The sequence below is a fragment of the Ceratotherium simum genome, chromosome 23 (genome assembly GCF_057802395.1).
Source record: "Ceratotherium simum simum isolate JZ-2026a chromosome 23, ASM5780239v1, whole genome shotgun sequence".
Taxonomy (NCBI): Eukaryota; Metazoa; Chordata; class Mammalia; order Perissodactyla; family Rhinocerotidae; genus Ceratotherium; species Ceratotherium simum.
Window position 1 is genome coordinate 27798850 of NC_141922.1, and position 25195 is coordinate 27824044.

Here is a 25195-nt window from a genome sequence, read left to right on the forward strand (position 1 = left end):
GTATAGGAATTCTTTTTGGAGTGACAAAAATATTCTGAAATTAGATAGTGGGGTTGATTACACAACTTTATGAATATGCTAAAAAACCACTCAATTGTACGCTTTTAAGGGTCAATTTTATGGTATGTCAATTATATCTCAATCTTGAAAATGAGGGTAAAAATGAGTGACATAGTATCATCTATGACATGAGTATCATAGATGAACTACGAACACCTGCAAGATCATTATTAGTAGTAGAACTTGTATATCATAACATGGAAGATCTATCCAAGAAATATAGCTATTCATAGACCTTTGTCATAGAATGACTCTTCTTTTTCTAAGAACACACTCTCTGATGGAGAACACAGCTCATAGAGCACTAGGAGATGAAGGGTATGCCTTCTTACTCAGCAAAATCCAATGAATGAGTCCAGGCAATCAGTGAGGTGACAGATGTAGAAGTTCATATCCTACTAAGTTGACTTAGTGAGTCATTAACATGGTTTGCAGACCACTGATTACAACATTGAGATGGATTTTTTTTTAGTATTAAACAGGAATGTGAAATTATAACATGAAATTAATTCACAAGTAATAAAGACTGATTTTTGCTTTTGTCTTTTAAGTGAACAGATGAAGCAATAGAAAACTCATAGCAATATTATCCTTAGTTTTCCAGATAAATAAATGTGAATGTATCAAAAATAGTGCAGAGGAAAATGAAGAGCAAAATAAATGTTACTTAGAGTAATAGTTTATAATTTAAATTTATCACCATTATGATAAAATAGCCTTATTGAAAGCTTATCATCTAAGGCAGGTAAACAACAGGAAGGACCTGTGCTTATATAGGAGATATGAAAAGGAGCATGAAGTGAATAGCTAAGTAGTTGGGTATTTTTACTAAGATCAAGGTTTCAAACAAAGGAGGGAAAGAAGCAATAATAATTTTAATCTTAAAGTCAATATTGGGAATAATAGCTGTCTGCATTACAAGTTCATATCGCAGAGTTTAAGGGTTATGAAAAGCCTCTTAAAAAACAAAAAAAGACTCCATGGGAAATATAGCTTTCAAACACATTCTATACCAAGATTTATGATTTGTGAAATTCAATCAGGAAATATCAGGGCATAAGTAATTTAGTAGAAGTGGACCAGCACTTTTGTAGGTACAACAATTCTTTGAAACTGAAGGAGTCACAGGCTATATCTAGTAAATTATTGATTTAATAAATCATAGTGCTCTTTTGTGACCTACAAGAATTCATCACTTTAAAAAATACCTAACTTGCTTTCTGAGAAAAATGTATATACTATATAATAATTTTCATTATAGACTATATTTGATAATAAATTATACATTGCACAGTGAAAAGACACATTTGAAATTGCAAGTAGCTTAAGACTGTGTTCCATGTATTATAAAGTCTCTAAGATATCTGGACATTCAAGCAGTACCTCTTCCCTATACACAGTTTACGATTATTCTTTTTCACTCAGTGGGAAGGTACCTCTTCTTCTTCTTCAGTCCTCCTCCATCCCACATACACGATCAAACCATAGGTGGGAAGTCCTTTTCATTGGATGACTAGAAGCCTTACAACCCGGTGGCAGTCTCATGCTCTGATTTCCCTGGAACTACCACATCTGTCTACTGCATCACTGCTTCATAGTTCAGGAGTAAAACACGTATGTCACATATACTTGCATGGACACATTTTGCGTATACAAATCAAACCATACAAATTCGCCCAACAGAAAATTTAAAAAAACAAACAGAAAACAAGAAAACAAGAAAAATAATACAAAATTAAATTGTATGGATGATTTTGCTCACTCAATGAGGTCATGCTCCAGACTGATAAAATGTTAGCGTGGATTTGCCGCTGTGAAATGGTAGGCATGAGTTTGCCGTTCCCTCAGTGGAAATCAGTATCCATGTGGTTCTTGTATTGTAAAAATCTTATCACTGAATATGTTTCTAATGTTTAAAGATACATAATCTTTCATATAATGTTGCCTCTAAATGTAAAGCAACAGTGATTCCTGGTAATCAGAGAAATAGTTAAGATTTCAATCACAGAAAGAAAAAAATAAATTTATATGGATTTATTAAGAGAGGGTATGTCTCGATTCTGTCTTGGATTTAAGTGAATTTCTGGGGTAATTTCAACCAAATGAAATGTCTGTGTTATGTGCTGACTGTGGAACACCATTGTATAGTATCCTGGTCTTGGAAGCATAGTTTATTTAATCATCCAACAGACAATTATGGAGAACCTACTGTTTATCAGAACTGTTCTAGGAAGAGAAGAGAGACATGATAAGACTTGTGTGTTAGAAAAATCACTAGCAGTGGTAAGAACTTGTGGGGATGAGTGGAGCTGGTTGTCTATTGGAAGAGCCCATGTGGAAACTGCTGGCAGTCTGGATTGTGGCAGTTACAGAGCCAGAGAGGAGAGAGAGAGCCTGATAAGTTACATAAGGGTACAAGCGACAAATCAATGATGTATTGAACCCCAAGAGTCAGGGAGAGAGTGTCAAGAATAATGGCATTTTATAATAAGCTAAATTTGACACTTTAAATCTTTAAAATACTTTGGCTCTATATGTATACATAGAACAGTTCTTTAGTGCTGCAAAATCATAATTAATTTCAGTCAATAATACAAATGTTAGAATTATTGCCCAAGTGATAGCTCAATTTAGAATCATCAGTATGGCATTTCGCAAAGTGAGTTCTGGGGAACACTGGTCTTGTGAGATGTTACGCTGAAGCAGAGTCTCCATGATCAAATAAGTTTGTAAGAAAACTCATGACATTCCCCAAATCTTACTCAAGTCTCAATGAAGTCCTTAATAAATAACCCTATTTCTTTTACCCATGTATTTCCCAAATTTACTTAATCATAGAACAATTTCTTGTCATAATTAATGTGTTCTACAAAAATGCTATTAAAAATATAGATTTAAGTAAGTTGTAATCAGGAACAGGTAAGTTCTTATATTTAATACATTACAATGGGCATAGGCTGTTTAAAGCAACACAGCCAGTTGACAAAAGGTATAAGTCAAATGGCAAAAATAAGCATAGAATTCGAAGTCCTGGCTTGCTTGAATCTTCTGCTTGTTAACAGTGCCAGAAAGATAAAGGATGCCCTTTTCTGTGCTAGCCAATAAGATGAAATTAAAACAGGAAGAGAGAGTATGAAAAGCTTCTAGGAACCAATATTAGGAGAAATAGTCAAGGTGGCCTGGCTTGGTCGTTATTCCATTTAGATTTTTATAAACATAAAACAGATTGAAATAAATCTGTATCTCACAGCATAATTTTCTCTTATTTACATACTGCATAAAATATTGTCAGTCACTACAGTATTCCACATAATTGGCTATAAATTAGGCCATGCTGTAAGCACTGACCAGAAGAAACATAAAATTATTGCTACCAGTGCAAATAACAGTCTAACATAGTATTAGTTACTAAGGACTTGTGATTATACTGCAACCTTGTATATATTTATCAGTGGTTTAAAAAAAGTTTGATGTTTTTCATATTTATAAATGAGATTTTCAACAAAAGCTGTCCTAAATGTCCATTATGCAAGATAAAACATACAAAACAAATTGAGGCTGTCAGATGTGTGTTAACATAGAATGGCAGAATGCTCATGACTAAGTCACAAAGCTGAACTTGAGTTAGTAGCTCTCATTTCTATTCATACTTTCCAAATACAAAAATAAGAGCTTTTGTCACATACATTCAAAGTATTGTAATTTTGGAGCACCTTAAAATCGGAAAGAAAGTTAATGTAAAACATGCTGCTCATTCTTGAATGATTCTCTCATCAGTAGTATTATCAGTTGAATAAAGTTATCAGTGCTGAAATAACACACCTGACTAATCTCAGACAATAATGAGTAATGAGAGTGATGCATCTTTGGTTATTATTATCACTGTCAATTTGTTGTTGTTCTGGGGAGTTCTAATTTTAGTATGTTTAATTCTAACTATTTATTACCATTTTATAGACTATTAAAAGAAAAAGAGGCAGAACATTCAGTAGCTACCCTACTCAATACAACATACTGTTTGTGTTAAATGCATGTGTTTTAAATATATTGCTCTATTTCTAAACTCTGGCCAGGAATCCATCAAAAGTTTGACTTTTCCAAACTGTCATGATTCTTCTCGAGCCACCTAAGACACCACTGCATCCAGCTCTCTTAAAAAGTAAAATCAGGCATTAACTCCAATAAATTCCCAACATAAAACCTAAACCTAAGTTCTACTCTTCTCCAGCCCTCTTCTCAAGTCACAGAAGAGTGTCACTGATGCTTTCTGAAGCTAATCACTCCACTTGACTTCTTGATCTGATCTTTTCCAAGCTTTTAGGTCAGTGCTCCTGATTTCTCCTGTGTAATAACTCCTTCCTCCAGATTAAACAAGACAACGATAACAAAAACTCACTCAGCTTTGCATCTTTCCTCCAGCTACTCCCAATGTTCTCCTTCTGTTTATGGCTAAGATTCTGATTACTTTTGTATTTCTTTGTATATCATTTACTCTTCATCCAATTACAATCTGGCTACCACCTCTTTACTCTAGTTCAAGAGTTAGCAAACTTTTTCTGTAAAGGCCAGATGGTATTTTGGGCTTTGCTGGCTACATATGTCTCTGTTTGCACATTCTTATTTAGTTTTTGTTTTGTTATCTAAATCTTTAAAAATGTAAAAAAACCTTTCTTGGTATGGGCTGGAATTGGCTTGCTGCCTATAATTTGCAGAAAGCTGCTCTGGTTGAAACTACTGTATTTATAATACCCAAAACTCTGTTTTTGGTGTTTGAGGGAATCGTTCCTGCACAGGTTCAAAGCCAATTAAGAGGCAGGCTGACGGAAATCAAACCATCAGCTTTAATATTGGTAAAAGCTGAGGAGCAGTAACAATGGGCTTCCTACGTAGCTACAGGTGTCTCGCAACAACCATGGCCACCCCCTCAACGGACTCTGCCCTGAAGTACTCACGCCATGGAGAAGGAGACCAGCAAGTGTATTCTTCAGGCAGGATAGCTCCCAACCAGAAGTAGAGTTCCTGTTTCAGGCTCACCAATCTGGATATGAAAAGTGATATATAAGAATTCTACCTCCAGGGGAAAGGGGTGGGTCCAGCAGGGAGGCTTGCCTAGGCAAAAACCCTCCTTGAGGAAGCCACAGGCGTAGAGAAGAAGCTGCCTGATACCCCAGATTGCCAAGTCCACTCAGACTCCTTTTTCATTTATTACCACTTTGCAGCACTTAATATTTTTGAACACTTTCTTTTAATTGAAACCCTCTTCTCCCTTGGCTCCCAAGAGGCTAATTTCTCTGTAGCCACCCTCTATCTGATCCCATCTTGGCAATCCCCAGACCTCCTCTTTGGCCGTCTTTTCTCATTCTACATACTTTTCTGGGTGATCTTATTCACTTAAATATATCCACTATCATCTTTATGCTTTCAGTACTTAAATTTCCATTAGTAACCCAGGTATCTCTCTGAGTTCCAGAACTATAAATCCTAATGCCTGCCCCTATCTGTGAACAACAGACCCATCATCTACAAATTTGCTAGAAACATTTGTTTCACCCTCATCTTTTTTAGGAACATAGCACATCTGGGGCTGAGGTAGCAAAAAAGTCTGCCTCTATGCACTGTCAGCAACACTGGATTTAAATATAAATCATAAAAATAGATAAAGGTTGGTGAGAGAGTATTTTACTTAAATGAGTGGGTGAATGTATTTGTACAGCCATCCCTGTCCCATGTATAGAAATACTTAATCTGGTGGCAGCATAATCAGGGTTGATTTTGAGTAGAGTTTCAAAGCCTGGCAGTGAGTAAAACAATTTTCCACATGCATTTGTAATTTGGAACCAAGCAAAAAAGGGCTCATTCTGCTCACCACTATCTGGTGCCAATCAATTGCAAATGAGTCGGTGGTTGAGAAAAGAAAGTTTATATGATTAGCTAGCATAATCAGAAGATGGTGGACTGATGTCCTAAAGAACCGTCTTAAAATCATACAGAATCTTGAGGCAGTTATATAGGGTAATGGGCAGGGAAGGAGGGCGTTTAGGGATGTTGACCATCCAGTGTGATGCCCTTAAGGCACCACCTTATCTCTTACTTCTGTCATTCGTGATGGGTACCAATGCAGAATTTTTCTTTATGGAGGTCATCATATTCCTGGGGAACTCAGAGAACAAAGTTATTGTCTTATCACAGCTGGGAGATACATGTTAACAAGAGTCATAGAACTAGCAGATCATGTATTTTGCAAAAGTGAGAGGTGCTTAATCATCTAGGCTACATGCAGGCTAGAGTGCATTCTCCGAGACTAGTGAATCAGGATCATAGTTACAATATTGCTTCCTTTCCCTAAGATGGCTTCCCTCGTGCTAACTTAAGATCTAGCTGTTATAATTTCTCATCATTATAAAAGAGATGATTATCTTTACACTTTTATCATAAATGAAAGCAGGACCACCCTTATTACCTCAAGAGATAGCAAAATGACAACGTTATTATATTACTTTGTTTCTGAGAAATCTGAATACTTAAAAAGTTTTGTATGTCTACTATTTTTTATTTTTAAAATATTTGACAATGGGGATCTTGTTAAAATATGGAAATAAATGATATGCTTTAAAATCCAGTAGCTGTATTTTTTATATTAAGGAAATGTTTATAGTATACATTTTTTAAATTTTTTATAAAAATATTTTTTATCGCTTTTATTTCCTAGCACCCTGTGGAAGTCGTTCAACAGGTTCAGAAGGCACTGTTCTATCACCAAACTATCCAAAAAATTACAGTGTGGGACATAATTGTGTTTATTCCATAGCAGTTCCCAAGGAATTTGGTAAGTAAGATTCATCTCATCGTGTAGTATTTCATTCCAGACATACTTTATTTTTCACTACATGCTATTCAAAATGTTAGTTGTTTTTTAATGAAATATTTACTATTCATAAAGTACTTTATTCTACAATTCATTTTAGATAGTAGCTTTGTAATAAAATTTTGAGGTCATTTTACTCAATCTGAATTTACAGTCAAGTACACAGGTGAACAACAATATAAAAATGAAAACAGGATTGTTTTTAATTTTTAAAAATAAGTATATCCAGTAACCTTGCAAGTGCCTTCATATTGGAATTATATAAAATGGGAAATTACCAGAGCATAAAGCAAAGTCTGCTCTGCAAAATACACATAAAATCAAATAGAGAACTATTATAATAATGACAATTACAAAACAATCATATCAGTTTTATACTTTATTAACACATTTCCAGAAGGAAGAAATTTTGTTTTTGAGCACCTAGTTTCTGGGACAGCAATGAATATAAAAAGACAGCAAAGGACATTTCAGCTCCTCTTGTCAACCTGACAATCTGTTCTGCATTGGCACCGAGAAGACAACGTGTCCTTTGCTGCCTTCCCATCTCCCTGATCACAAGTCTTAGAAGTCACTTACCTGGCTTCTGAAGGTTTTGGATCTGAGATCCAGCTGGATCTAACCCAGGTTAAGCCCTGTCTATATATGGATAGGCAAAGAAAATTTAGTGAGCGGTAAAGTATGGGAGAGAGGCTGGAAGTTCAGACTTCTAGAATTTAGACTTACAGCATTGTGTTACATGGTAAAGGATTTGCTCTGGCTTTAATGAATGTCTGAGTCTGGATGACTAAGTATTTCAGCAGAAGGACATGGATTTTACCAAGATTTTTGGATCACATCTTGGCTTAACATTTCTGCTGTTATATAAAATAAGCTGATGCTTCAGTCCAATTTCTTATAACCAGATACTACCTATATATCCTCCTTTTCTGTCTTCTGAAACAAGTCCAAGATCCTCAGCTTGAGAGAATATTGTCCTCAGAAGTGAAGTACTAAACCATTTATTTTAACCTTGAAATCAAGTGATGATGACAGGATTAGCAAGGTGTCTGTTTCTGTATTCTACAAAATGTTTCTTCTTTCTAGCATTTTGATGGATTAAATCAGAGTTGAGCTATTTATTTGTGAAGACAATGACAGTTTAGAAAGAAAAACATCATCTACTTAATTGTGTTTGTTTTTTGCCTTTTGCACCCAAGAGAGTCTTTCCCTTGCTAGGGGGGTTTGTAGTCCCCAGCTACCAAAAATGTTACACTGTTGCTGGCAGAATCCTAGCAGTGATGGTTCAGAAGACTGCGAGGCTATCTGAGTCCTATTTAGAAGCCAGTCTTTAGTTGTATTATACTCTGTTCTTGGGATGCCATGTGGCCAAAAGAATGAGAAAGAGGAAAAACGGCCATTTCCTTCCCTGACACGTAGACACACTGGTCACCTGGAGATATTTTACAGTAGCCTACGTATGTTTAAAAAGAAAAGTAAACAGTACTGATTAAAATAAAAGTAAATTAACACATTCCTAAATAATGGAATCTTTATTTTAGCAGGGTAAATGTAAGTTAAATTTAATCCTTTCAATGTAAAAAATAATGCAACCAAAAATCAGTGGTTTTTAACACTAATTTTTTCCTTTTTAACAAATTGTCTTGGATTATTTATGGACAAAATCAAGTGTACTTTGATTTATTAGAAGGAAAACTGATTTTATTTTTATAAATGTTGCATCATTCTTTATTTCAAACTACATATAAAGTCAAACAGACTTGGTTTCTAATTCCAGCCTGTCGTATCTTAGGTATTTGTCTTCGGACAAATTACATAATCTCTTTGAGACTCAGTTTCTTTATTTGTAAAATGGGGATCATTATGTTTACAGAGCAGAGTTGTTGTGAAGAGTAAATGAGATTGCACATATAAAGTATGTCTCACATAGTTCATGCTCGATACCATTGGGTTTAAGAATGTCAGCTTTGGAATCAGAGTTCTGGGTTTAGAGCACAACCCGATTTGCTCTTTTTCATTGAGCAAGTCACATCATCAGCCTGAGACTTAGTTTTCTTATTTCTGAAGTAGAGGTGATAAATGTCTACCTCATGGGTTATTTTATAATTAAAGGATATAATGTATGTAAGTGATTGGCATAATAACACATAGTAAGTCATATAAACACACAGGAGCACACACACACACACTTTTCTTTATGTTCACATTCATAGACCTCCCTCCAAAAAAAGATGAAATAGAATGACCTGAATTACTAGATTAGACTGGGGTCTTAGAAGTAGCATGGCTAAAAATAAAACATTTATATTATATAAATGAAGCATGAAAGCACATATTTCGTGTTTCACATCTCTAGTAGATATCCAATTACCTAACAATCCCTTAAAATTCTGGGAGCAGAGTAGTGGAATTAAATAAATACCGATTATAGTCTTCTTCCTGTCCCTACCTTTGCCCCTTTAATGTGAGATGATCAAGCAATAGTGTTTGGGTCTCTACAAATCAAATTCCTATTTTGCTTCTGCTTCCTCTCATTCGCATTTTGCCATAATTTCCTTCTATTGCCACAGTGAGCTATGTTTTACCACTTTTTAGTATCACTTTTTACACTTTTCCTGTCATTTATCCCAAATTATAATCATTCGTTCTTCTATATCTTTTATGTGCTGACATTCTTAGAATTTTACTTTTTAAATCATTTAGCATAATAACTGTCAAATACACTTAATTCATTGTAATTGCATTTTTTACAGGGGTTAAGGTTCTAAAGTCCTTATGTAAGGAGAAAATCAAATATAATCAATCTTACCCATGAAATACCTTAAATCTCTCATAGAAGATCATCTACATGATTAGGCACAAGACATATTGTTTCTGAATAGTTCTAATAGGACATTTTCCTCCAGTGTCAGGACAGATAACAGTTTCTTCAGATAATACCAGAAAAGCTAGTTTGGTTTCTTTCAGGTCATGTGGTACCACATTACTTTATCCATTTTTGCCTGGTATAGAATTGAATTCATAGAAGTTAAATGTGCACATAATGTGAATCTACTTTTCTGGTTGGTTGAGTGAATACTATTTTGTTTGTGAGTCAATTCCTATCTTTCAGTTTTTCTAGATAAGAGAATTGTCAACTCATAATGCTTTCATGAGCATCATTGGATTTCATTTGAACCTCAGCTTTGGGGTCACTTTGGTAATATTTATTCTGCAAGATTCAGTTGTTGTAGATACTTAAAAGAATAACAATTCTGGATCAGTTGGATAGCATTTATTGATGTTTCACTCTCTTTCTTCTACACAGTTAAACTATTTTAATTAAAAATATCCTACTTTATTAATAAAATCTTTTAATTTTCCTTCATCTTTCAATTTTTAATTACCATTTGTTTCCTCTTTATGCATTACTTTTAAGTGCCAAAAATATGGAAGACAGATTTTATTTTATTTTGAATTTGGTATAGATAAGATGCTTTAGAATGTAAGAGAGTTGTTGACATTCTTAGAGGGGAAATATTTTTGTTAATGTGTATTTACACATAAATGTAGGGGCCAAAATCAAATGCAGGGAGGGGGAAATTGGTAAAATTGGGGAATAAATATTGTGGACTTCTGTTTCAACAATCCTGGCTGAGAAAAAACAGAAAGAGCAAGAATGACAGCCAAAGTCAGGTACAAGTCAGAGGCTAATGTTTGTTTTCGTCTGTTTTCTCTTGGGATAGAAGATAATGGAGTATTTATTTTAAAGCCTGAGAGAAAGACACAGTGGAGAGGGCAAAATTGAAAATTTTAGATGGACCAATTGGTAAAGCAAGATGCTTGAAGCAATTGAGGAAGATGGGATTATAAAGGGGGGGGGAGCTCCTTAAACTATAATTCAGAAGAAATGATTCATAATTAGTAACATAATACCTGAGTTAGTTTCATGTAAAATACTACCTTTTGAAATTATCATCTCTTCCTATTCTCCCAACCCTATTTGCCTTCAATCACCTGCTCCTTACATCCTAGGTATTATCTATATAAGAGAATGTATTAGTATCCTAGGGTTGCCATAACAAACTACCACAAACTTGGTGACTTAAAATCACAGAAATTTATTCTCTCACAGTTCTGGAGGCTAGACCTCTGAAATCAAGGTATCAATAGCACCTCACTCCCTCTGTTGGCCCTGGGGAAGAATCCTTCCTTGCCTCTTCCTAGCTTCTAGCGGCTTCCAGCAATCCTTGACATTCTGTGGCTTGTAGCTGTATCACTCTGATCTCTGCCTCTGTCTTCACAAGACTTTTTTCCCTCTTTGTGCAAGTCTTCTCTGTTTCTGTGTTTTTCTCTGTCCTCTCTTCTTATAGTGACACCAGAAGGGTAGGGCCCACCCTTATCCAGTATGATGTCATCTTAATCTTTAATTAATTGCATCTGCAAAGACCCTGTTTCCAAATACAGTGACATTCTGAGCTTCTGGGTGGACATGAATTTTTAGGGGGACACTATTCAACCAACTACAGAAGATAAACTATATTACCACAGTTTTATGTAGAAAATCTTACTAACATAAATTACTCTATAAAGCATATACAAATATGTATAGTCTACTCTGTATAAAAGGCACATAGAGTTACTAAAAGCTTTTGTGGATTGCTGTGGGAAAGGCTTTTTTTTTTTTTTTAAATAGCTGTCACACTTTGAATTTCTCTCCTACTTCTATGTATTTTATGTTAGTTTCTTTTGTGTGTGTGTGTGTGTGTGTGAGGAAGATCAGCCCTGAGCTAACATCTGATGCCAGTCCTCCTTTTTTTTTTTTTTTTTTGCTGAGGAAGATTGGCCTTGGGCTAACATCTGTGCACATCTTCCTCTACTTTATATGGGACGCTGCCACAGCATGGCTTGACAAGCTGTGCGTCGGTGTGCACCCGGGATCCAAACCTGTGAACCCCGGGCCACTGCAGGGGAGGGTGCACACTTATCCACTGCACCACCGAGCTGACCCCTATGTTAGTTTCTTATTCACAAACATTATCTTTCCCATCTCCCATTGCAGTATTTTTTCCTCCAGTCAACCTAGAAATGTCTTTCCCTATGACGTTGCCTACAATATAGGTTATAGTTTTTTTTTTTATTTCAAACTTTACCATAATATTATATTAAAAACACTGATAGGGACTGGCCAGGTGGCGTAGTGGTTAAGTTCACGTGTTCTGCTTCGGTGGCCTGGGGTTCACCGGTTTGGATCCTGGGCACAGACCTACTCACCCCTCATCAAGCCATGCTGAGGCAGTGTCCCACATAGAAGAACTAGAAGGACCTACAGCTAGGATATACAGCTATGTACTGGGGCTTTAGGGGGAAAAAAGAAAAAGAGGAAGATTGGCAACAGATGTTAGCTCAGGGCCAATCTTCCTTAAAAAAAAACACTGATAATGATTAGATATTAGCTATCTCATTAATTCTTATTATGTTCATTAAATTTAGTATTTCCTTTCTACCTTATAGACGTAGGTAATTACATAATGATTGTTACATGCAATTTATTTTTGAAATATCAATCATATCTTTCATATTTCTGCATAAACTTTTAGTCTTTGAAAGTAGTCTTTAAAAGGTTAGATCTCCTTAAAATTTAGGAGGAGAAAGCAAAAACAATGCATTAAAACTAAGATGCACACACATTATATATAAATCTACACATGTATGTATTTTCTTTTAGGTATCTGGACTTTCAATATGTGCTAATGTAGTTTTGACCCGTATATATACAGTTAACTATTCTCATTTTTTATGTTAAAACTGATAACCATTTTTTTATTCTGTGTGTATTCTCCTTTAAAACTCACACATATATTTGACCATTTTCCTTTTGATCTTGTATCTAGGTGTTTTTAAATGACCTATTTTATTCAGCATCATTTACATAATTTATGTTGTTGTTACCTGTCTTTATACTTTGTTCCGTAATTTATTGTCACTAATTTTCCCCATATTTTAGTCACAAATTGTTTTGAGATTCTTTTTCTATGCTCTTTAGGTCAGTACATCATTTATTGACATTCTGTTTTTCCTGGTGTGAAGTTTTCAGTAATGAATGAACCTTTATGGTCAATAAAGTCTTTTTATATATAAAGTGTATGACACTTCATTTTTAATGGTACACTTGCATCAGAATTAATGATTAGTCTTTTCTAAATATTGAATTTACTTATCTAACAGTGACAAATAATGTTTACGAAATGTGTGTTTATTCACAATTTGCATTTACTATTTATCATTACTTGTTAAACACAGAGCAATTGAAAAGAAAAGGGAACTCTTTTACTTTCCTAAAATTGATGGTTATTTTAATGTCAATATGCAGGAATTAGTATGTTAATTTTGTGCCTATAAGAAAGAAAATCCTTATTTTTTGAGCCTAACATTTTTAGAGTAAGGAAAATGCAATTATCATATGTAATTATAATTATATTATTTAATTCTTGGGGCACTATTTGTATAATTAGATCTGAAGCCATGTATGGTCACCAGATAGAACAGGATCTCCTCCTCAACTGAAATTTGCTTTGGATGTCAAGTCTCACGACCCCACACATGCACTAAGAAGGTATGGAAAGATATATTATTCATATAATGAAACTTTCTGAGAAGAGCAGGGCAGGATCCCAAGAAGATCCAAAATTGCTTAAGGGAGCAAGGAAAGCTGACTGGCTTTGGGGTTTTATTGTGGTTAGGGGGTGGTGCTGGAGTGAAAGTTCCCTAACATGGGTCAAGGCTTGTGTAGTTTGAACTTCCCACTGGTTCTAAAGGAACTTGCACCCAGGCTTTCTTATCAGCTTGCCCAGACATGGGGCAAAAGGGGAAGTAGGAGGGGTAGGGCTTGAAAGCAATCAGCAGTCAAACGTCAAAAATGGATCAAACTCTCTCACAATTCACTCTTGGAGTTTGACTGATCAGTGAAATGTGCCGTATTTCATTTAATTGAATTTGAACTTGTCTAAGTAAGCCATGATGGCACTTTATGAGGGTTATATCCAGAGACTGGTAAGGGAGGTGAACATTCCATTGAATGCCTCGTTCAAGAGGTCAACATTACATGTTGTAAGAAGTGAAATGAGTGCCTCAATCACTGTTGATAACAGCTAGAACTCTGAAGAGGATGTGGAGTGTCTTGGTGAGGTCTTCTGTTGTGGCTTTAGTATGTGTGGAGACACGTGTGGCATTGATTTATATTTTGAGTATCTCTGAGACAGGATTCCCAGAAATTTTTACCCCATAAGGGACAACCTTGGATCAGGAATTATTATTGCTGCCATTGGCTAGACCACTGGCCAGACAATTGGCAATGGCCCAACGGTTTATAAAAATGTTCAGTTGGGGCTGATTGTTGACCAGGACATCCAGTGTAAAGATGACTACCCCAAGTCTGGGCAATCATACTGATCATTGAGTCTTTTATCAGGAATGTCTTGGTTAAGGCATTAAAAGCAGCAGCTCTCCAGAGAGTTCAATGTGTGATGATGCCGGTGGTCACACTGTTCATAAGGTATACAAACTCCCTTTGCTGTGCAATCAGTTGATCCTAAGGAGCTCCTCAGATAGCTAAAAGGTTCAAAAGAGGAGTGAGCTTCTATAAAATCATGGCATCTGACAAGGAACTGAGGACAAGGAAGGCCGTGCCCTCATGCAAATGGGATACGCCAGAAGGCCTAAGTTTGACTCTAATATGTATGTATCATTTCCATTTTAGCAAGGAGGCCTTAGTGGCCATACCAAACTTGTAGGGTACTACTTCATGACCCAAGGCATAATGGACAGCTGGATATGGAGGGCCACGGACTCAGGGCTTGTGAGATCCTCTGTTTCCAGAACATACAGTATGCAGAATTGCTGCTGCAATGGCATTTGGCATGGGGCTTAGGAGAGGTGTTTCTTGCAATCAGAAGTCCGTGGGCAACTTATGGCTGACATGAGTGGTCCAGAGATGCCAAGAGGCATGAGAAGAGATTGCTAAAACCTCTACAATGAAGGAGTCTCTGGCGGAGGGGCAATGCCTATTGTATCATAATTTGGAAAGATTCTAGAGATTTTTTTTGTAGAAGCCCTCATTCAAGGTAGGCCAGTTTACTAGCAATAGCATAAATGGGCTTAAATAAAATTATAAGTGAAGAATATGTTTCCCTTGAAATCCAAAAATTCCTAAAAGATTTTGGGCTGGTTTTAACATTGTGGTGCCACGAGGGTTAATAGTTCTTTCTTAATGGTGTCAGGGAAGGAGTGGCTTTTGACTGACCAAATAATTCCTGGGGATTTAACTGAGGTAACAGGGCCTTCTATTATGTGTGTAGCAATGGAACTTACCCCTTTTTGTCAGCTCTTTTGTATTTGTATGTCTTCAATGATTCTGGCAAATGAATCTCCTTAAAGGAAGATGTCATTAGTGTGACATCATTACCCATGCTCCTGGAGAAAGTTGGATGCAGTTATGGTCCTGCCTACAAAGACAAATTGCAATGGCTGGGCTGTTGAAGACCTCCTGGGTAGTCAGGTAAATGTGCCCCTTTAAAGCTGAAAGCAAAAAGTGTTGTATCCATCAAAGTGAAGGCAAACTTTGGCTGAAAGACTACTGAAATTGGCATTAAACAGAACAATGAGCCAAATCAATAATAGCAAAATGTTTACCGGCTAATGATGTGATGGATTTGGTAATTTCAATAATATTGATTATGGGGCCCTAATGGGTAGAACCACAGAATTAAGGTTGCAGTAATCCACCATGAGGTAACTTTCATCCGTTCCAGTTTAAGAACAGCCAAAATGGGCTGTTAAATGGAGAAATAGAGGGGTTAAACACCCTTTCTCTAAATAAGTCTTTTATAATATGTTTCAATCCTTGAAGGCTCTGTTTTAGTACATATTGAACCATGTTAACTATTTTAATTGTGGGGAAAGGCTCATAGGGTCTCAAGTTGTCAAGTGTTTTGTAAGTGCCAAAGACATAATTTAATTTATTACATTTTTCGTCAGAGCTTCCATTACTATCATGGGATATTTAGGCAGGACAATAATTCTGATGACTAAGATGAGGCATACTTCTTTGCTCACTATTTTATATTTCGTATCTGCTTCAGATTATAGGGTGTGCCCTCCTTGCTTAAATTTAGTGGGATCTCCAGGAAGAACTGTAATTTCAGCCACTGTATTGACTAAGGCCATGAAGATTTGCCAATTGGTGCATCTCAGTGGATATTAAAGTTAACTCGAAACCTGTGTTGTAGAGGTACAAGAGCCAATTAGAGACATTATATATCTTCACTTGATAAATTCTTGTAGTAAATGTTGGGTTTCTAATTGAGTCAAATTGTGGGCTTTTCTTTCAATTTTTTGTTTCCTCACCTTCTATCTAGTTTGTTTATTGGTCGCTGGATATACTTTGGAGGAGGGGAGATCTCTTTACTCTGCTCATATTTATAAGTTTCTTCCTCCGGAGAGTGTCAAATCTGTGGCATCAGGGTTAAGGGTCTCACCCATCACAATTGCTGCTTTATAGAATTTAAGGATCTGGCGTTTTAAGTAGGATTTGAATTACCTCTTTTGTTGTGCCACATGGGTCCTGTAAGTGTTTTCTTCTATAAGCCTGAGGATCAGGATCTTTCTTGCAAAGAAGCCTGGGCAGGAGTGATAGCAAAACCATTTTTATAGGGTCTTACTGAGTCACCTGCTTTTGGGAGTGTAGACCTCAGCATGCCACGTGGTACCCGCTCTTCCACACAACTGGCCACCCAGTGGGCCCATATATTGCACAGGGCATGAGAATTTTTCCTGAGACTCTACAGAAGAAGGGCCAATGCCTGCTTGAGACTAACAACCAACAGTCGCAAAGTAAGAGTCATAGCTCTGAACCTGGCATTAGTCACAGTTTGTGCGGAATCAAGACATACAATTCAACCTGAGACACACAGGTAGAGCCAGGCTAAGACACACAACCCAGAGTCACTTTAAGGAAGGCCCTATCTCTTGTTTCCAAACGCCAGTTATCAAAATTTCTTATGTAGGTTGATTAAATCTATGATAAAATTATGGTAAAACTCACCAAATACAGCACAAAGCAGCACAGTTCAAAGTGCAAGATTGCTAGCAGGTAGCAGAGCTGGTTACTAAGCCAAAGCAAGAGAAGAAAGCCCCTCGGTCATGGTGGTCATCACCTAAACATCCTCCTCACGGCATCAGTTGTCGTGGTTACTCTATTGTTGTTTTGGATTTTGAGACTGACGGTACCACACAAGCATCAAGGGAGTAGGAAAATTTTTGTTACTCACATAATAAGGCTTTCTGAGGAGAGCAGAGCAGGGTCCCAAACAGGTCCAAAGTGGCATGAGAGAGCAGGGAAAGGAGACTGGCTTTAGAGTGTTTTTGTGATTATGGGGTGGGAGTGGGGTGAGGGTTCCTGAGTTCAGGTCAGTGCTTGCATGGTTTGAACTTCCCACTAGTGTCAAAGGAGGGAGAACTCAGGCTTTCTAATCAGCTTGCCCAGATGTGGGGCAGAAAGGGATGGAGAGTGGTGGTTCTTGAAAGCTGTCAGCAGCCAAACATCAAAACATGGTTTCAGACTCTTCGATACATGCTGTAATTTATAAAGCTGCAATTTATAAATTGTATAATATATATTGATTATATATTATATATTAAAACTTTATAACTTTCTATTGCTATTATATTTTCTTTCCACTTTAAGCAAAATTATTTCCTTTTAGCCTCCAAAAAAATGACTATAATATGCCCTAGAATGGCATTTGCTGAATTTTCAAAATAACTGTCAAATGATCTATTAGGTTATTATGATAAATGTATGTTTGCATTCATTGTGTAATGGATGTCAATGTTGATGTTTCACATTTCTCTCATTTTTTAAGTCATTTATAGGAAATAAATTATGCCTAATAATTCAAAAGAAAACTTTGGAAAATGTGGTGCAATAACACCAAAGTAGACACTTTACAACAATTGTTTAAATGGTGATTATGATATTTCACCATATCGGTATTTTTCCCATCCACGTTTGCTTTTATTTTTTGCTTTATTTTACCAAGATGGTAAGTTCAGTGGTTGGCCCATCAGGCTGTTTATTACTTGGCATAAGGTTGCTGCAGATTATTTTGAAGGTTCCAAGTCATAAAGTCAATGGTGGTAATAATGATAAACTGATTGAGGAGAAGATTAGAAAATTATTGTGGAATAGTGGAAAATAAACTGAACTGGAAGTCCAAAGTTCTGGATTATAGTCCTTCATCTCTCTCTAATTGGCCATATGACCTTGAGCAAGTTACTTAAGGTTTCTGGGCCTCATTTTCTTGATCTCTAAGATGAAAAGCTTTTATTCAATGGTCTCCAAGAACCTTCCCAGTTCAAAAAATATGTGAAATCTACTTTTAGATTCAAAGAGTATGCTACTGGCAGCTAGAAAAGTAAGGTATGGAAAGGTAATACCAATCTTTCTGAAATTCAAGAGTCTGCTCATAGAATCACATGGATTTATGTAATTTCAGTTCATTCCAAAGATGACTAAAATTTTAACATAAATTATGAATCTTTTATGTTCCTGCAAAAGTAAGATATGTAACAATGATATGCTACATTCTTTTTTTTCATTTTCTTTCTCTCTTTTTCTTCTTTTCTGTTTTTTAATGCATCAGAGTGTTCTTGATGGTTATCTTCACCTTTGTCTCCTCTATTATCCAAGTTCCATGAGTACTTTTGTGGGCCCTTTTCATTTTTCGTTCACTACGAATGTTAGAAGATTAATTTTCTACTCTTTTTCTCTATGGGTATTTAGGTACAAAATAATTCCTTGGATGAACTTGAATGTGCATATACAGGGAGAAAACATTACCTGCAACATTTCACTGTAAAATTGGTGGTCTTCCCTTAAGAACTTGATATGGGAAAATATATGAAGTAATGAAGAGAAAAAAGCAATGCAGATCACTATATGTATGCATAACTTTTTCTGGAAAAGTTTTTATGGAGAAGTCATTAAATACAGGCTTTTTTAGTTTTTCATTATTCTGTCATGCAGAATGACATTTGTAATATTTCATACTATGACAGATTAAAGCTAGAAGATAAATGATTCACAGAAGCTCACAGCATGCCACAGACACAGTCTTTTGTAAACATGGAATACTCATCATTTTTGACACTCTCCCACTGATCTTTTGGGATGGTATAATGATCTCTAATTGTTTAACACTGCAATCCAGTGCTGATTACAATTAAAATACAGATGTTTATTTTTTTTTTCTGTTTTGGTGACTCATATGATTTAATTTATCTGCTTTATCCCTAACAAAACAGTTAGAAATTGGAAATAATTCATTATTTTGAAATTCAATAAATTGTATTTCAAATAAGTTAGAGATTGACAGTGTTTATTTTATGGTTCGTATACAAACACACGGTGCATATGGCACATTATAGAAGTATTGTTTCAGTCCCTGAGTTGAGGGATTTAACTAGTATTCTCTCACAGTTTATATAAACTCTTCATATTTCAACCTAGCTGCTTTTGCTAAGAAGGAGAAACTTCAAAACAGATGTATAAGTAGAATATTTTCCAAATTCACTAAGGCTATGTTATCCACTAAAATACCAAACTAAATATCAGAGTTTCGTCTGTCATATCACTTCTGTTAGCAACATTTTATATAACCTATGTTTTTTTAATCTAGTATAATATTTATTTTATTGTAACAAGAGTTGCCAGTTAAAATGCAAATTAAAAACATTGACAATGGCAGATGACATAAATGAGATCAGAATTTGGGCATAATCAGTAAGAAATGGTAAACTAAAGATCCATGCCTTCTTGAAAAACAGTTAAATTCCAAAATGTTTAAAACACAGTAAGACCCAAACAAAACTAGTCTGTGGAATGAATTTGACTTTCAATCTAATATGTTTGCTTCGTTTAGAGGTGTGGAAACTTAATGACTTCCTTTCTTTTTTCTTCATCCTTTTGCTCCTCTCCACCATCTCTAAATTCATAGAAATATGCTACTATTAATTCTAACCTCATAGGTAGAGATCTATATCATATTGCTTGTAAGTGGCAGTTATTCACCAATCAGGTCAATTATTTATTTAAACAGTATGTATACACTCAGCCTGGAGCTGGAATCTGAGTATATGGTTATGTAAACAATGGTTCCTGCCCTTCAGGAGATTGTAGGAGAGGAGTTAGATAATGGAACAGTTTATTTAAAAAGAATGTGGAAACTGCTATAATAGATGTTTGTGAGGGTGCTAAAGAAAAGCAGAAGAGGAACACCTGAGGTAGACTGGTGGCAGGTTTGGAGATAGGAGTCACAACATTAGAAACACTTTCCGGATGAGATGGTGTGTGACCTGGGTGTCAGAGAATGTACAGTTGTTAGCCACTTGAACAATGTTCCAGCCAGAGAGAACACAGGCAAAGGCATAAACATATGGTACACGGTTCTGAAAGGAACTACATATTTATGTCTCTGGTTGAAGAGCAAAGCACTACTCAGAATCTAATATACTTGAAACTGGAGAAGCAGCAGAAACCAGATTATGGCAGGCTTTGTATGCCATGTTTAAATCAATTCAAAAAATACTTAAGTTCCTACTCTGCTTCAGAGAGACATTTTCTAGGCTGAGGATATATGATGCCCAATGAAACAGAAATGCTGAATTGGTCTCATTAGCATATAACTCTAGTTAAATAGATGGACAATCTAGGGGTAATATTCACCTGGCACATACTGATGCAGCCATTTCACTTGTTAGAATGTTGAAATATTTCCAAGCTGTTGGCAGTTCTCTGAATGATTCCACATTTCTCTGGCCACCTATCCCTTCCCCTCACCCTTCCATTCAGCAACTAAAGGAGTAATACCTGGCCTAGCATCAATTCTGACTGGTCTGTGCTCATGTTTTATTGATTATATATTTTGAGAGTCATCCTGTTAATATAACTGAATACACTTAAACACACACACACACACACACACACACACACACAATTATGACCTCAAATTCTGCTAATGGGAATTAAGAGAAAGGAAAAAAACAGGGTACTATAAGAGAGACAAACATAAGGATCAAATTTAGATTAGGGAGATTGGTGAAGATTGCAATATTCTATAAATTAAAGGATTAGCAGGAGGTTGAAATGTGTCGTATATGCGGTAGAAACTAATGAAGCTATTTAAGCGGGAGAATAACACAGCTGGTGGACATTTTAGGTATATTGTTGGTGGCAGGGGAAGAGTGGCTGAGAGGCCCAGGTGAGAGACAATAAGGGGACTAATTTAGGCAGTAGGAGAAGGGAGGAAAAACTCATTAGGGATATTAGAGATGAACAAAATATACATAGTGAGTATTCTAGAGTAAATCATGGTCTCAAGAGAGAAAATGATGGAAGCAGGCATCTGAGTATAAAGGGCCAAGTGATGTCACAGAGGCAATGAGATCTGGAGCCAAAGCCCTTCCTGGTGTCTGGACTTGAACCAAGTGCAGAATCCAGTCATAAGCTTTGCAGGTTCAGAAATTCAATGTTGTCAAACTTTAGGAGATTGGTTCACATAGATTCCCACTCACCAAACCCAGAGGAGACTAATTTATAAATCACAATGCCAATTAGCCAATTTATTGTGAAAGAATATCCAGCAAGCTTATCAGTCCTGGCCATTTGCCTGGAATAGTTAATTTTTATGAATAAATCTACTCCTTGGACAAATGAATATAATTATTTATCAAAGTATAGATCACAAGCTTATTGAATGTTTAGGACATCAGAAAGGGAGATTGATGTACTTATAGGTAATTTATCTCAAACTACTGTAGCTGGATGAAATATTCTTACCTACACTAGGGAAAGGAATTTCTTTCTTTAGAATTGATTACGCCAACCTTTCCCAAATTATCGGGAGGGAACATTAATACATTAACACAAAGAGTTAGGAGGACAGGTTTGTAACCTGAAAAAAGTTTGTAAACACTGGGGTAAAAAAGTTTGAAAGAGTTTTTGGTTTACTTCCTCTAAGCCTTCTCAGAATACTTAATATGCCAACGTGCATATTATCCGTGTGTGTGTTATGTGTGTGTGTACATATATTCATATATATTTGGTTGAGGCTCTTTCTTTAAAGTTGCAGCCCAATGACAATATTGCACTAATGTGTAAGTTCTTTGTGGTCAGAGACTATATTTTGTGTATTATTGAATTCCAAGAGTTTGACAATATTTGGCACATTTTTAAAAAGCTCAATATATATTTATTGACTGTGTGACTAACTGGACTAATAAATGCATCAAATAACCCTTTATCCTGGATGGGAATGGCACATTCTTATTTTTTTCTAGATTCTTGTCTACCGTTTTTAGTAACCAAAAGATTAGTATACTCATGTTTCAATCAACCAATTGCTTGCTTAATTGATAATTCCATTTTAATACTCATGAAATTAGGCTACACCTAATTTCTTAAGGAAATTTTTACAATTCATTATTTTTTCAGACAACTCACATTATGTTATGTTATTACAATTCTAACTTATTTTACTGATATACCTTTGGCTACCAATTAAAAAATTTAAAACACAAGTATTATAAGTAAGCCTGGCACTCAAAAATTATAATTTTTTAAATTACAGAAATAACATTTGTTAAATTGTAGGTGAATTTTTAAAGTTATAAAAATCTTGTTTTTATTGGCAATAGTGTTATCTGCCTTTAGATTGGTTGGAAATAGTGAGCCTGTACAATTTTATTGAGAATTTCTAGCCTAAACTGAAATTCTAGAAAGGCATAGTGCTGTTAAAATCAGACAGCATGTTCTGTGACCCATATTTCCTGCTGAAATATTTCAGTTAATTCTATAGAGAAGTATTCTGTGACACCCTTATAATATAGGAAACGATACAATTCTCATGACACAGATTCAAGTGTTCAAGAAATGTAACATCCCATCTTATCTAGAGTTTTATCGACACGTCAAAAGTTTGGAAAATGCCAGGCCAGAGTAAAGATGGGGAGTTTGGGAGCAGGGCAAAGGTAAAAAGGAACTGGGGAAAGGTTAAGATGCAACATTTAGTCCTGTAGTATCCACTGCGGCATCCTAATTCCTTTCTGATTGGAGCGCCTTAGAGAATGTGCTGCTCTATCCTTCTTATCTTGGCTGCAAGGTGCCTCCTTCACCTAATTTCACCCACATGCATCTGAATGCCTAGGTGTGTATGACTATGTCAAAGATGGATGCTCACCTGAATTTCTTCCAAGAACCAAGGCAAAAAAAGGAGCTCCTTATCCCACTCATCGTTTCCTCCCAGGATTTGGCCTGGAGAGGATTGTGTGCAGACACTCACCTCAGAGATTCTCAGCAGTGAGTAGTTTGCATTCTTGCCTGTGGACTCTCCTCTCTCCCTTCCCAGTGTAGGGAAGCTTCTACCCAGGATATTGGTGGTACAGGATAAATAGGGCAGAGGAATAACTCCATCTGACTAGCCAAGCAAATTTCCAAATACTTTTTCTTTTGATACCCAGACTTCACCTTTGAAAAGACATGAATTTGACTGTTATTTCTTTTCTGTCATGTCATCCATCTCCTAAGGCATGGTAGAAGGACTAGAATTAGTATCCTATACTGAGAGAAGCCTGCAACGTACAGCTTCTGTGGGTGGTGGGAGAAAACATTAATAAATATCACAAAATATTTTCTTGCATTATATAAATAAATTTTATAATAGAGATTCATGTATGATGCTTAGTTTTGCTTATAATTTCTCAGGATCACATCTATTTTATAACTTATAATTGACTAATAGATTAATATTTGTGTTGTTTTTCTTTAATAGCTCTTTTGGGTTTTTTTACATCATGTTTTGACCTTACATTCATCTTTAATGAGGGTTTGTGTCTAGCCATATCAATTTGAACCTAAAACATACCCGCTGCTGTAAGAGGACAAACTTTATAGCTGTGTGAGCTGGGTTCCAGTCTTGGCTCTCTGCGTTATCACTACTATGACCTCCGGCAAATAATTTATCCTCTTTGAGATGATCTCGTATAAAATAGGGGTAATTATATCACCCCCACCCTAATCCATAAGATTTTTGTAAGCAGAAAACAATAAATGTATATGTGTGTGTATGTGTATGTGTGTGTCTGTGTGTCTGTGTGCATGCAGGCTCATGTTGTAAGTTGTAGGGCGACATGTAAAGGTTAGTTATAATCTTTTCAGTGTTCTGTTTGCTCATTGGTTAATTTTAAGAAATATAACATTTTAGAATTCTATTTTAAATATATTTTGATTACTGAACAAGTGTTTGGTTCCAATTATTTTCTTCAGATAATGGACTCTCCTTCACCCTGGGAAGTACATACATGTTTCATCATAAAACCAGTTATCTCTTCTCAGTGCTTACTGCACTTGAGAAGCAACTCTGACTATAACAGCATCCTTTATTTAATAAATTTGAGCTTCACAAGCTGCTGACACTAAGCTTCGTCTATCTGATGATTGCCCTCCACACCAATTTCTAAATTCTTCTAAAATTTGCCACGTTGTCTGCCTTTTTGCTGGTTTCTGCTAATTGTTCTGTGGATTTCTTGTTTGAAAAATAAAGTCCACATTCACAGTTCTTACCTACTTATAAAGCATATCATTAGACATTTTCTTTCAGCTCTCTACCACTCATTTTTCTTCACAACATTTAAAACATAATCATCCTCCTCATTTTTTCTGCTTTAAAATTTTGTTTGATATTTACTTAGGAAATGATATGCTATCTGGGATTTGCTTCCAAATAATCTCAGAGTCTGGGTCTGCGATGGTTTTTATAAATGAAACTAGACTGTTCATGAGTAGATAATTTAAATTTTTCTATATAAAAATGTTTTCAAAAATCAATTGATCTTTCACTAGCATTCTTAAAAAGAGAGACTAGGATAAAAAATAAATATAAAATCTATACCTTTAATTTTTTTTAATCCCCAACTTGCCATCACCAAGAGTTGATTGAGGAATTGCCTGGGATAGATTTTCCACTGAAGCAACGTGCTGTGTGATGTTGTATAGGTTACCTATTCTCTCATAACTTAGATTTAAGTAGCTATGATATCTTTTTAGAGACTAAAAGACCAAGTCTTAGCCCTCGGTCAGTTAATGAGCTATGTGAAGCTGGATGAGTCATTTAATATCTCTGGGTCTCAGTTTCCTCATCTTTAAGACGAGAGCATTAAAAAAAATATTTCTAGGGA

At 35.8% G+C, this 25195-nt stretch overlaps 1 protein-coding gene across 4 annotated transcripts in view; it reads left to right on the forward strand.

The window, feature by feature from the left end:
* CSMD3 (CUB and Sushi multiple domains 3) overlaps positions 1-25195 on the forward strand; it is a 1195693-nt gene that overhangs the window by 936640 nt on the left and 233858 nt on the right. For all 4 annotated transcript variants that reach the window (XM_004431279.3, XM_087447535.1, XM_004431280.3 and 1 more), the window contains one exon: positions 6770-6886. In XM_004431279.3, coding sequence (XP_004431336.2) covers positions 6770-6886 — 117 coding nt within the window. The remainder of the gene's footprint in view (positions 1-6769; positions 6887-25195) is intronic.